Below are 13232 nucleotides of genomic sequence, written 5' to 3'. Positions count from 1 at the left end.
CCACAGGCTAGTGCAGCCATGCAGCGAATTATAGCATATACGATTTGGTATCGCTTTTACGCCGAATGCCCTTTCTGATGCAACTCTTCTATTCATCCATGCTTAGGACTGGCACTAAGGGTGCATCGATACACTGTTTGGCTTAAGTGTTTGGACACCTGACTTGAGCTTGCTGGACACCCCATTTAAAAAACAAATAGTATGCCGCTCAGTCGGCGCAGCGGTAAAAACACACGCTGGAACCAGAGCTGGGATCTCGAATACATCGTATCGAATCTCGGCTCTGCCTTGCCGGCTGAGGCTGAGCGGCCACATGAACAACGATTGGCCTGTTGTTCATATGGGCGGGACTAAGCCGGATATGGTCTCTCTCGCTCATGACTGGTGCAATTACGACCTCTGCTGGCTGATTGATGGCGCCTGCACAGAGATGAGAAAAGAGGCTGCACTGCACTCGTCAAAGTGTACGCGATAAGATGCATACGGCATGCTGCCCACGTGTCGGAGGGGGCGTGGGTTAGCTTCGTTCTCCTCAATCAGGGCGGGGATCGGCATTGGTGGAGAGGAAGCATGATGCAATGGGGCAATTGGATGCGCTAAAAGGGGGAGAAAAAAGGGAGAAAATGCATAAAGAAAAAATATATAAAACAAATAGTATTAAAGTGACATCTGTGTGATCTTTTCTGCAATGACAACCACCACTCTTGTGAAAAGGCTTTTTACAAGACTAGGTACGTCTGTGGGAATTTGTGCCTATTCAGTCAAGCAGTTGTATGGTTAGACAATGAAGTTGATCAGGAAACCTCAACTGATGTTCCGATTCATTCCAAAGCTCAGTCCAGTAGGGCACTTTAATAGCTCTTTAGTAGTTTCTTTAAACTAACATTTTCTTACTGTCTTAATGCCTATAGTATGCTGAAACAGAAAAGGGCATTCCCTAAACTATTGCTGAAGAGTTGAAAGAATATAATTTCCTTCATATAACTGATTTATTTCCTGTTTCCTGTTGTGGCGAAAACACATTAATTCAAAAATAGAAGAGATGCCCCGATGTATTTGTCCATACAGTTTATATGCCCCACTCATGGCATTCATGTAATGCCACGCACGTTCTGTATTTATAAGCTCAGTCTGGGATTCAAACCTAGGAACTCAGGAACTGCTGTTTTCAGCAGTGTGGCTCTTATCATTACACCACACAAGCTCATACTCCTTTGGAAATAGGAGGCCATGCCAAAGTTTAATGACATTATACAACATTTAACATTCCACACCATCAGATTACTAATCTGATGCTGAATGTAATGTTTTAAACTTAACTTAAAGGGTTAAAAGTAATAAAGGTTTAATTTGACAAATATTTCAATCAGTAAATAGAAGAAAAAGGGAAGAAGAAATCCTTAAAATACCAAAACAAGTCACCTACAAGTGTATGGAAAGTCACCTATAACTGTATCTCCTCCACCACTGCAGAACCCTATCCTGAATGAGGAGGGTTGCACGCAACACATAACCCCTCTGACACGTGTATAGTAGCAAACCACCTCTTTTCACCTGCAAGAGGCTGTGTTCACATGTACAGAAAGTCACACACTGATCTCTATTATTAACTGCCAGCAGAGGCCGCAATTGCAGCAGAAATGAGGAACTCCTTCAGCCTACTCTTCCTTACACCTAGTTCACACTACACGATTTGGTCGGCGCTAGATTTGCCGGCTCGGGAGCAACTCTGCGTTCGCTCGGCGATCGAAACTCGGCTCTCAATCACTATGTGTGAACTACTCAACAACTCCGAGCGGCTCGGAGACCGAAGCGAGATTTCTAGCATGTCAGATATCTGAAACAGAGTTGCCCGACTGGCAATGAGTGCTATGTCGAACAGCCAATGAGAACGCAAGATACGGTGTGAGGGGAAATACAGGGGAGGAGTGTAAAAAGGTGGGACTGGGGCATAATATAGTTTATATCAGAATACATCGGCGCACACACACGTTTTACAGTATTTCTGACCTTATCGTTCTCTACTATACAAAACTCCAACGTTGCATTGCAAAAATATTTATTAACCTCCAACTCACTATAGAACAATCCACACTGCTCCTATTTTTCCTCCTTGATTTTACGCTGCACATCAGCACACAAACTTTGATCGCTCGCTACTTGTTGACGTGCATTTTTGGACGTGGAATCATTAAACTCTGTCACTTCTCACATTTGTTTTCGTGACAGAACGTAGTTTGGGAGACCAGAGAAGCTCGCCTGCGATTCCAGTTGGTGATAGATCATGTAGTGTGAAACCCCCTATCGCTGATCAGTCGTGTAGTGTGAAATACACACCGACTTGAAAGACTCCCGATTACAAGAGATCCAGTCGTGTAGTGTGAACTGTACAGCAACCTGACGACTTGGAAAGTCGTGTAGTGTGAACTTGGCATTAGACATAGCCAATCATGTCTGTGTAGCCACCCAGCTATAGCGCATAGATTAATAGAGCTGATATCTGAAGTTAACTTAAGGTCTTAGCAGTAGTGGGTTAGCATAATCGACTTCTGTGCCACATGAGCGCCTTTCAAAGAGCAGCTACTGATATTACCAAACGACTGGCTTCCTCTGCCGTTATAAATGCTCACTGGGATTTAGGACAGGTTTCATTCTTAACCCCATGTTAGCTGCTACGGCTATTATTATGGCTGAAGAATAGTAAGGTAGACTGGGTAAAAAGTAAACTGGGCTAAAACTGATAATGGTTTTATTTGAAAGATTGGTACACATTCTCATCATTAAAACACCATGTCATAGACAAGTTGCCTACAGATTTAATTTATGTAGAATCTGATTACGTTCTCCACTCACTGATTGCACCACACCCTGATTTATGATGAGAAACCGGTGCACTTATTTTTTTCCTCAGCAACCCGTGGAAACATTCGCATGGACGAAATCAAAAATTCGTGTACGCAGCACTTTGCTGGCAATTGTACGTACACGGTTATACATATGGTCCCAGGTGTTAGATTTGGACTGGGACAGGGGTTCTGCAAAAGCAGGACTGGTGCCCACTGTTTCAGATCGCAGATCATTTCTGCTTATCCATTCTGACCACTCAGATTTACATTTGTCTTAACATGAATTCTTTCCTGGTTTAGTTTATTCCTTTTTTAAATCAGCTGAGTATAAATATATCTAAATAAATTTTTGCTGTGAGGGCTGTAATAAATAGTCTTTGCTGCGAGATGAAAACGGAGCAGGGAAAGTTGTGAAACAAACGCCCAAGGCAACACGCTCTCTTTAAAAGTCTGAACAGCTATAAATTATTTAAAACTGATGCAGTCTGGAGCCAGCGAGCTTCAGGACATCCGTTTCAAATCTGAGGTGCTCTAGTGGCCTTTTGAGCAAGAACACACACACACACACACACCTACGCATCCAACGACATGCCAGGTAAGCATACACACACAGCCGTGTTGGCTGACAGTCCCGAGATCCCAGATTTCCGATTTGCTTCCTACGAACTGTTGATGAATTTATGACCGAGCCACTCATCAGGACCAACACCAATGTCTACTACTGCACCCAATCAGGGAAGCTTCTCAAATTCAGGAGGTCGCTCGAAGGCGAACTCCATTAATCCACCCTTTCCGCCCCCGGTCGGGCCCTCGTCCGACCCAGGCAGTGGAAGCAGACCAGACATGTCTGAAGTGGCACTGGTGCGTGGGAGTGCAATTTTGGAGAAAATGAAGGCTTCTTGGTAAGATGAACCCCATCTCGCCTTCCCACCCACTCACCCATCATGGATACGGCCGCGGCTGGATCAGAGCCACCTCTGCGGCAGCAACTCTCCCAAGGGTTATAAAAGTTCTCCAGCAGCTGTATTAACTCCCGCCTGGTGTGCATTAGGATCCAGACCAATGAGGCGAGAGAGGAAAAACAAAAGAAGAGCTAGATGAATTAAAAAGCTGAAACTAGAACAATGCAGTCTGACTGGCTCAGACTCCAGACACAAAACTTTTCAAGTTTAGGATGTTCAGGAAGCAATCACCAATGTGACAATTATTCTGTCCCCAACGTTCAACAACCTGTCTGTGTTTCCAAAAACATAACGTCCGCTTATATTTTAAAGAAGGAAAAAGATGTTTTATATAAAGTTGAAAGAGGATTTGAGAAAAAAATCTATTTAGCATTTTTCTTAAATGTAAAACATAATGTAATGGTTCCATTACAAATCTTAAAATATCAGCCAAAGAGTTTGAGTGAAATGCTGGATAAAATAAATTAATAAAAAAATTAAAAACATTTTAGACCTTTTATATGGTATATTCTGCTGTAATGACAGCTGCACTGGAGCTGGCACCGACACCCTAGTTGTATCATCTAGACCAGTGTTTCTCAACCTTTTTTCAGTCACGGCACCCTTTAAAAGTATGCAAAATCTCAAGTCACCCCAGTCTGAAATGTATTAAAAAACTTACACTCTGCATCCCTCTGACTGCTAACACACACACCATAAGGTGTCATTTAGGGAGGGAGGGGTAAACGTGACTTACTTTTAATGGGAAACCTGAGCCTGGGATGATGCACACAATCGCCCTATTCTGGCAGGGATGAGAGGCAGACACGGAGCTCCTGGTCCAGAGCCCTCAGTCGCTCCCTGTACTTGTTCTTGATGTAAGTTACGCTTGAAAAGCTCAGTTCGCACCATGAACGAATCAGATTTAACATAATTAAACAAGTTTATAGTTTATTTCTTAATTATTTGTCATTATACTAAGAGCACTGCTTCTTTTCTGCATGTTCTCTCTGTAGCTCGGTTACGGCTCTCTCAACTCAAACTCAAAAGAAGCTTTATTGGCATGACAAAGACATTCATATTGCCAAAGCAAGTTAGAGAGAAATATTAAAAATAACAATAAGAAAGAACAAATATATACAAAACAGTTACATCTGCAAAAAAATATAAAATAGAATAAAATATTAATAAAAACAGTGCAAAATAGTAACAATAAAAATTATAATATTTACAGTAATGATCAGTTTGTGTGTGTCTCTCGCGCTCTCTCTCTGTGTGTGTGTGTGTGTGTGTGTGTGTGTGTCTCGCTCTCCGCTCTCTGTTTTCGGATTTGAATTTTGACAATAAACATCTCTTATTATGACTGATTAATTCCCTCTACTGATGGAACCGGACTGGGTGGATTACAGTCTGAACGGCGCAGATATAAAAATATATATAGCGGCTCCCAGAGGCACGACTCGGTTCCTTTTGTTTATTTTAAAGAGCCGTTCAATAGAATCGGATCGTTCGCGAACGACTAATCATTATCAGAATATTTTCGAGGGCACCCCTGACGAAACCAGACGGCACCCCGGTTGAGAAAGGCTGATCTAGTTGTTTCCAATTATCCATCTCCTCTACGGTGATCGGTGTATAATATAATTTATAATTCCATTTGGTTTTCCGTTTAGATACAGCCGGTGAGCCGAGCCGAACTTTTAGGCAGTTAAAACATCTTAATGGACTAGGAATATTTAAGTCAACTGTGACTCCTAAGTATCCTATTAGGATTTTTAGAAGGTTAAAGTCTTTCGATTATCCAATCCAGCATTCTGATTGTAATTCATTTCACATTCATTACTCCTCCTTTCACAAGTTCTGTTGCTATTTCCTCCTCAAGTACACCATCTAGATCTGGTTCGAATGTCTCCTTTGCCGCCGTTTAGTAGAAGGTGAAGGAGGGCTTTCATATTTTTCTGCCAACTGGGTTAAGCAGAGGAGTTGGGTCTTTTTAATGCATTTGACTAGAATCTGATCAGATCTCGGTTTTTTAACATCCTTCACTGAACCAGCAATACCTGTGACGCCACTGAGGATGGCAAATGTGAAGCGCTCAGTCAGTGAAAATTCAGAAGACAGATTCTAGATTGATGAACCTTTCCCAGTCATGGTATGTCATGGATGAAGACAGAGGGGTCAGGTCCAGGTCTTCAGCTACAAGTTTTCTTTTAGGGTTTAGTTTACATATTTAAAAAGCAAAGATTTATCATGTCTACTTCCTGCCTACTTTAAAATCCAACAAGTGAATACTCAGAGCCACAGAAACCCAGCATGTAAGTACCAGGGATATAGAAACGATATAGTCTATGATATACTCGAGCAGGCGTTAGATGGTCAATTAACCCTAAGCCAGCGCCATCTAGGAATCTTATAGATGATACCACCTAGAGCACATCCTGACCAGCTGGTTAACTGAAGCAAGCCTGCCCAACTTTGTCTATATGATGTAGGAGCAAAAGCATTGTGTTGGGTCCTGACCAGCTGTTATTGGAGCAAGCCTCCAAAACCTTCTGTCTATATGATGTAGGAGCCAAAGTATTGTGCTGGGTCCTGACAGCTGCAGCTATTAAGGTAGGCTGTGCTGTGTATTGTAGCTTCCACTTATGTTATCATTCAATTTATGAGTGTTATTTAATGACTGCCTTGAAATGTGGCACTTTTCTTTAAAAATCTGTGAAGTCTGTTTCTGAAGTGTGTCTCCCTAATGGCTAGGTTCACATAAGGCCATGCTCCTTCTGTATTTGTGAGCCCTTGGAATTTGTTTAAACGCCTGTGTGGCTCTCCCCATTATGCCAACTGAGTTAAAGGATTGTGCCTGATGGTATTCCACCTTGAATGTTACTTGGATGATACTTTCATCTGCTTTCAAAATGTTAGCAATGTGCCAACAGTAACAATTACATAACACATATTAAGATTAAGCTTAGGTCTTCTAATATGCACACCATTCGAGGTGATTAATTTTACACTTACTGAAAAAAACAGACGTGTAGACCAAATGTTCGAGTCCAGAGAAATAATAGAATGCCCAACATGAGTAAGCTCATTCCCAGTTTTAAGTGTTCAGTGTGGTAATAAAACAAACCTATGCCTGACCCAACAGTTCAAAATATGATACAGCTTTAATATTATGCATAAAGAACTTTATCAAGCCACAATATGGAATAGCTTAGTGACATGAAATAGATTGTATAGGAACAGTATATTCAGAAAACAGTAGTCATGTCCTAAAGCAAAGAAAATTGACAGTACCTGAGGTTTGCTCATAGTTTTGGTGGACGGTTCATCATCATCACTCTTTTCATTATCGTTTTCTTTTGTGAACTCTTCAGCAGAATCTACCTCTGAGTCGTCATCATCACTCTTATCATCACTTCCAGAGTCCTCAAGCCCAGAAAAGACACTCTCCTCACTGTCAGAAATATCTTCATTTTCATCACTGTCATCAAGATGACCTGCCTTACCAAACATGGGGAGCTGAAATATAAACAAAGGGTCATGGTTATATTTTGGAGAGCCATAAACTTAAGGGTTTATGTTTATTTATAAGGATTTTTGTTTGATTGTTTTTTAACGTCATGTTTACATATTGGTCATTCTCATGGCAAGATAGGTACCTGTGTTTAGTTCTAGATGTGTATTATCAGTCCCCGACTCCATCTAATTGTGTCCAATTACCCTGATTGCGTCCTCTATACTGATTCGACCCTTCACCGCTGACTGAGGACGCCTCTCAACTGACATACGCCCACTCCATACAGTCAGTACAGACTGCATTTTTCACCTGCACGAGTCGAGTTCATTCACTTGACGGGCACTGTGTATGGAGGGCCACACCCCCATCAGCATTATTCCTCAGCCCTGCGCAGGTGCCATCAGTCAGCCAGCAGTGGCCGAGATCACACCAGTTATGAGGACCTATGATCCGACTTTCTTACCCTCTAACCCTAAAAAAACAGCCAATGGTTGTTCATGCTGCCGCCCAGCCCAGTCGGAAAGGCAGAGATGAGATTGGATACGATGTATTCGAAGCCCCAACTCTGGTGCGCTAGCGTACTTTACCGCTGCGCCACCTGAGCGGCTGTGTATTATCAGTATTGTATCTTTAAAAAAATTGATCAGAGTCTCCGTTTCGATTTTGTTAAAAATATCAACCATTGTAGTTGGTATTGCAAGTCTTCGTCGTTCTATGTTATATTTTGTGCATTTTGTCAATAAATGTTCAATGGTTATTTGGGTATTACAGTGGTCACATATCGGTGGGTGTTCTCCCTTCACCAGGTGTATATGTGTTAGGCGAGAGTGCCCAATACGACATCTTGTATATGTAGTCTGTTCCAATCTCTTTCCAGCAAGCAGTTTTGGTCGTGTTTGGATGTTGGGGTGGATGTTTATTAGGATTTTTAATGTCATGTTTTACACTTTGGTTACATTCATGACAGAAACGGTAGTTATTCATTACACAAGATTCATCAGTTCACAAGTCTTTTTAATGTCGAACACAGTCATGGACAATTTTGCATCTCCAGTTCACCTCACTTGCATGTCTTTGGACTGTGGGAGGAAACCGGAGCTCCTGGAGGAAACTCACACAGACACGGTCTGAAACATGCAAACTCCACACAGAAAGGTCCAGGACTGCCCGCACCTGGGGATCGAACCCTGGACCTTCTTCCTGTTCCTGCTACCGACTGAGCCACCGTGCCACCCAAGGGTCTATGTTTAACATGTGCTAACAGCAGATATAGCCAAGAAAGATCTTGGTCATTGGCTGTGTTCACATTATTTCTACACAAGTTTCTAGGGGTAGTTGTAGCCTAGCGGTTAAGGTACTGGACTAGTAAGCAGAAAGTCGCTGGTTCAAACCCCACCACTGTCAGGTTGCCACTGTTGGGCCCTTAACCCTCAATTGCTTAGACTGTATACTGTAAGTCGCTTTGGATAAAAGCGTCTGCTAAATGCTGAAAATTTAAATATCCTTGAATTGGCTGTTCCAAATTGTTTGAAGGAATCAATGTGTGGCACCCTGTCCAGGGTTACACAAGATTCTCCACGTTCTCAGTCATGTTAAACATATTAAACTTGTTAAACATAAACCCTTGGGTGGCACGGTGGCTCAGTCAGTAGCAGGAACAGCAAGAAGGTCCTGGGTTCGATCCCCAGGTGCGGGCAGTCCTGGTCCTTTCTGTGTGGAGTTTGCATGTTCTCCACGTGTCTGTGTGGGTTTCCTCCCAGTCCAAAGACATGCAAGTGAGGTGAATTGGAGATGCAAAATCGTCCATGACTGTGTTTGACATTAAAAAGTCTTGTGTACTGATGAATCTTGTGTAACCCTGTCCAGGGTATGTTCTAGCCTCGCGCCCAGGTGGAACCAGAGTCACTGCGACTCTGACCAGGATGAAGCGGTTAATGAACATGACTAAATGCTGTTAGACGGGCATTTTCAATATAATTGCATGAAAGAGTACAGCTTTCTGCATCAGTTCCATCATTGTTACCACTAACTAACCTCATGGAGCAGATCTGAGAGCATGCTCAGTCTATATCAATACAGTTCTGATCAGCTACATTAGCATGAAGTTATTTACTCTGCCCGATCGAGCTTAAATATTAGAGTACTACACAGCATGGTAAATAAGTGCATAAGTAGTTTAAAAAGCATTCGTGTATGTTCGTAGTTGGATGAGCAGCACTGAACAGTTGCACGAGCAGTTGTTGCTAGCAGCTTTAGCACGACACAAACTGTTTTGTTTTATTTAATAGTACAGCTAATTATTAGCATAATAAAACATATATTCCTACTTGTTCCTCGTCCACCTCGGCGATTCTTTTCTTGGATTTAACTTTACTCATGGTGCCGTTTAGCTGGGTTTTACTCCCTGACTGCGGCATGCTGAAGCTCCTGCTGCTGCTGCGTCCACGTGGGTTTGCTAGCAGGTCAGAGTTGAAAGGGGAAAGGCGCTTAAAACGCCGCTTACGGTTTCAAAACAAGGCAACGATGTTTTCTTCTTATAAAGATTTTTGAAGCTAAATTCTGTTAGTAAAATTCTAAAAATATCTGTTCTAGTTTTAATTAAGGATTTACAATATTGGCATACTAGTAAAACGCTTAAAGCACTAAAGGAATTTATTTTTCTAACTTTTATTTGGCGATTAATTCCAATATGTTAACCCACATTTTCATCTAATTTGTCAGTTTATAAGCTTAATGAATTCTCAATATATCTAAAAATATTATTGTTGTTGTTGCTATATCTGACAAATTATGCATAATGCTGAATTCTATTGTAATGCTATTTATTCATAATGCTAAATTATGAATTTGTTTAAACATTATTATTGTTGTTGTTTTGTTTGTTACATAATTGTTATCATTAGTATTATTATATTATTATTAATAATAATTTTATTATAATAACAATAATTAGAATAAGCAGTTACTAAAAATAAATACATTGATAAACACATGTAACATGCATTATTTAAAAAGAATTGTTGATGTTTTATAATAATAATAATAATTATTATTATTATCATTATTATTATTGTTATTATTATTATTTATGATAATAGCCTCAATTCTAATTAGAATAAGCAGTTACTAAAAATAAACACATTGATAAACACCTGTAACATGCATTATTTAAAAATAATGGCTGATGTTTTATTATTATTATTATTGTAATAATAATAATATAAAAAAAAAATAATAATAATAATAATAATTATTATTATTATTATTATTATTATTATTATTTATTATCTATTATAATAAAAGCCACAATGCTAATTTGAATAAAAGCAGTTACTAAAAATAAATACATTGATAAACACCTGTAACATGCATTATTTAAAAATAATGGCTGATGTTTTATTATTAATATTATTGTAATAATAATAATAACACTAATAATAATAATAATAAAAATAATAATAATAATAATAAAATAACAGCAATAAGAATAATTATAATAATAATAATAATTATTATTATTATTTATAATAATAGCCACAATGCTAATTAGAATAAAGCAGTCACTGGAAATAATTACATTGATAAATAAACACTTGTAACATGCATTATTTAAAAATGATGGCTGATGAATTCTTCTTCTTTTTATTATTATTATTATTATTATTATTTATAATAATAGCCACAATGCTAATTTTAATAAAGCAGTTACTAAAAATAATTACATTGACAAATAAATACTTGTAACATGCATTAGTTAAAAAATGATGGCTGATGAATTCTTTATTATTATTATTATTATTATTATTATTATTATTATTATTATTTATCATAATAGCCCCAATGCTAATTAGAATAAAGCAGTTACTGAAAATAATTACATTGATAAATAAATACTTGTAACATGTCTTATTTTAAAATGATGGCTGATGGTTTCTTCTTCTTTTTCTGCTTTATCTTATTATTTTTAATAAATTTAATAATAATAATAATAATAATAAATATTGCATGAATAATTATTTATTAAATAAATCATAACCAGTAAACATATACACAGTCCTTTTACATAATTTTATCCAATACATTTTGCTGGGGTGAACTTTTACATCCCTACTGCTCACAAACAAAAACATGACTGACTCATGTTCAGGCTCCACCTGGAAACACCGGCCATGAGGCAGTAATACCCTGGACAGGGGGTCACTTCATCACGCCCTGCAGGCTGATAGTGGACTTACCCGAGCGAACATGGCTCCTGTCGCAATGGCAAACGCGATCTACTGCTGTAGTTCACATTCTAACCACTAGAGACACGTGTTTCTTACAGTTGGTGATTGAAACTTGCAGGCTTACACAATATTAGTGTTAATTGGTCAGGTAGAATTATTTTGAAGTTAGGGGTTTCAGTGGTAGCTCATGATAGTGTTTTTAATGAAAGTTCTTCATGTAGATTTATGTAATTCAGACTTATTTGGGGATTTGGAAGAGAGAGCGTGTTCTTGTTGGTGACGTCGGTGGAAGGCGCCGGACGGGGACGCACCGTGTTGCTACTTGCTGCGCAGTTGAGCGAAATGTCGAAACGGTGGAAATTTCTACCTTTTATTTTCTCTCACAATAACACACAGCGTAGCTGCGAACTGAATTAAATAACACGGACTAGAAAGCGGTGCGTTCCCGAAGCGAAGTGTTGCTGACAGCACAACCTGAAGTTAGTTAAACCACAGTGAAGTTAGGTTAGCTAACACGCTAAGCTGGTGCGCTCGGTCTGGCTGCTCTGTAGCTAACGGTCATAAAGCTACAAGTTAGATACAGTTTGTTTTAAATATGGAGCTTCACACCAGCGGTTCAGGAGGAATGATGGTGACGGCGAGTAATGTCCCTGCTTTTCTTACTAAACTGTGGACGCTGGTGGAGGATCCTGAGACCGATCCTTTAATCTGCTGGAGTCCTGTAAGTTCATGCAGCTTTTAGCTTACTAGCTTAGCATAGCGATGCTAATGGATACGTTCATGTAACGTTCCTGGCTGCTTACTAATCACCAGCTGTCTGTGCATACTTAACGTTTTAATTTGTATTTTCTTTCAGCTTATTATGAATGTCATATTGTTTTACATCTTATCCAGACAGATTGTTTTAATTAATTTGCACATCTAAACTTAAACAATTGATACATTGCTAAGCTTAGTTAATGAATCTGTTGATGCATGCTCAATAATCCAGGTACACAAATCCACAAAGTTGAATCAGTTCATCTGGACACAAGCTTGTTGTAGAGATACGTTTTGCCACTCATTCCGAGTGGCTTCTTCAGTCTGAGCTGGTGGTGGATACCCCAAAGTAAATGTAAGGAACACTGCATTTTTATTTTATTTGCATTTTCCATACTGTCCCAACTTTTTCTGATTTGTGGTTGTTTCTGGATGTTGCGAGCACAGTCACCGCCTTCCTTTACACTCAGCAGGAACAGCATTGCTGTCATGGCAGCCTTAAACGACCATCTCTGAACCAGTGAGGGGGCCTGAGAGTACATCTCTCACCATCTTACAGCGCCGTAATAGGAGCTATACCCCAATCATGTGTGAAAGACACACATGACCATTGTAATTAATGCTTATTGTGATTTGCATATGGACCTGATCACCGGTTCCATTGTTATGCAGTGGACGGTGATCAGTCGTCATGCAAATCGGCTGCATATAAGGTTCAGCTCAGACTGAAGAAGTCACTCGGATTGAGTGGCGAAACGTATCTCTACAACAAACTTGTGTCCAGATGAACTGATTCAACTTTGTGGACTTAGTTAATGAAGTTTATTTAAAGTGGAATAGTCACATTTGAGCATTTGTAGTAGTAGACAAGGCTTTAATGCATTCGTTGTTCCTTTAAACCTTCAATTACAGAAAGGCACATTAAAAATGTCTTATGAATGTT

At 39.5% G+C, this 13232-nt stretch overlaps 2 protein-coding genes across 2 annotated transcripts in view; one reads left to right on the top strand and one right to left on the bottom strand.

Moving 5' to 3' along the window:
- bop1 (BOP1 ribosomal biogenesis factor) overlaps nt 1-9753 on the bottom strand; it is a 123371-nt gene extending 113618 nt beyond the window's left edge. The window contains exons 1-2 of the mRNA XM_062990275.1: nt 9632-9753; nt 7082-7306 (exon numbers count right to left, since the gene is read on the bottom strand). Coding sequence (XP_062846345.1) covers nt 7082-7306; nt 9632-9721 — 315 coding nt within the window. The 5' untranslated portion in view covers nt 9722-9753. The remainder of the gene's footprint in view (nt 1-7081; nt 7307-9631) is intronic.
- A 1967-nt stretch (nt 9754-11720) lies between these two features.
- Nucleotides 11721-13232, top strand: part of hsf1 (heat shock transcription factor 1) — a 45671-nt gene continuing 44159 nt past the window's right edge. Inside the window, exon 1 of the mRNA XM_062990257.1 lies at nt 11721-12251. Within this exon, the coding sequence (XP_062846327.1) occupies nt 12126-12251 (126 nt within the window). The 5' untranslated portion in view covers nt 11721-12125. The remainder of the gene's footprint in view (nt 12252-13232) is intronic.

Source organism: Trichomycterus rosablanca, chromosome 2, assembly GCF_030014385.1.
Source record: "Trichomycterus rosablanca isolate fTriRos1 chromosome 2, fTriRos1.hap1, whole genome shotgun sequence".
NCBI lineage: Eukaryota > Metazoa > Chordata > Actinopteri > Siluriformes > Trichomycteridae > Trichomycterus > Trichomycterus rosablanca.
The sequence above is the reverse complement of the archived record's forward strand: the minus strand, read 5'-3'. Positions and strand labels throughout refer to the sequence as shown.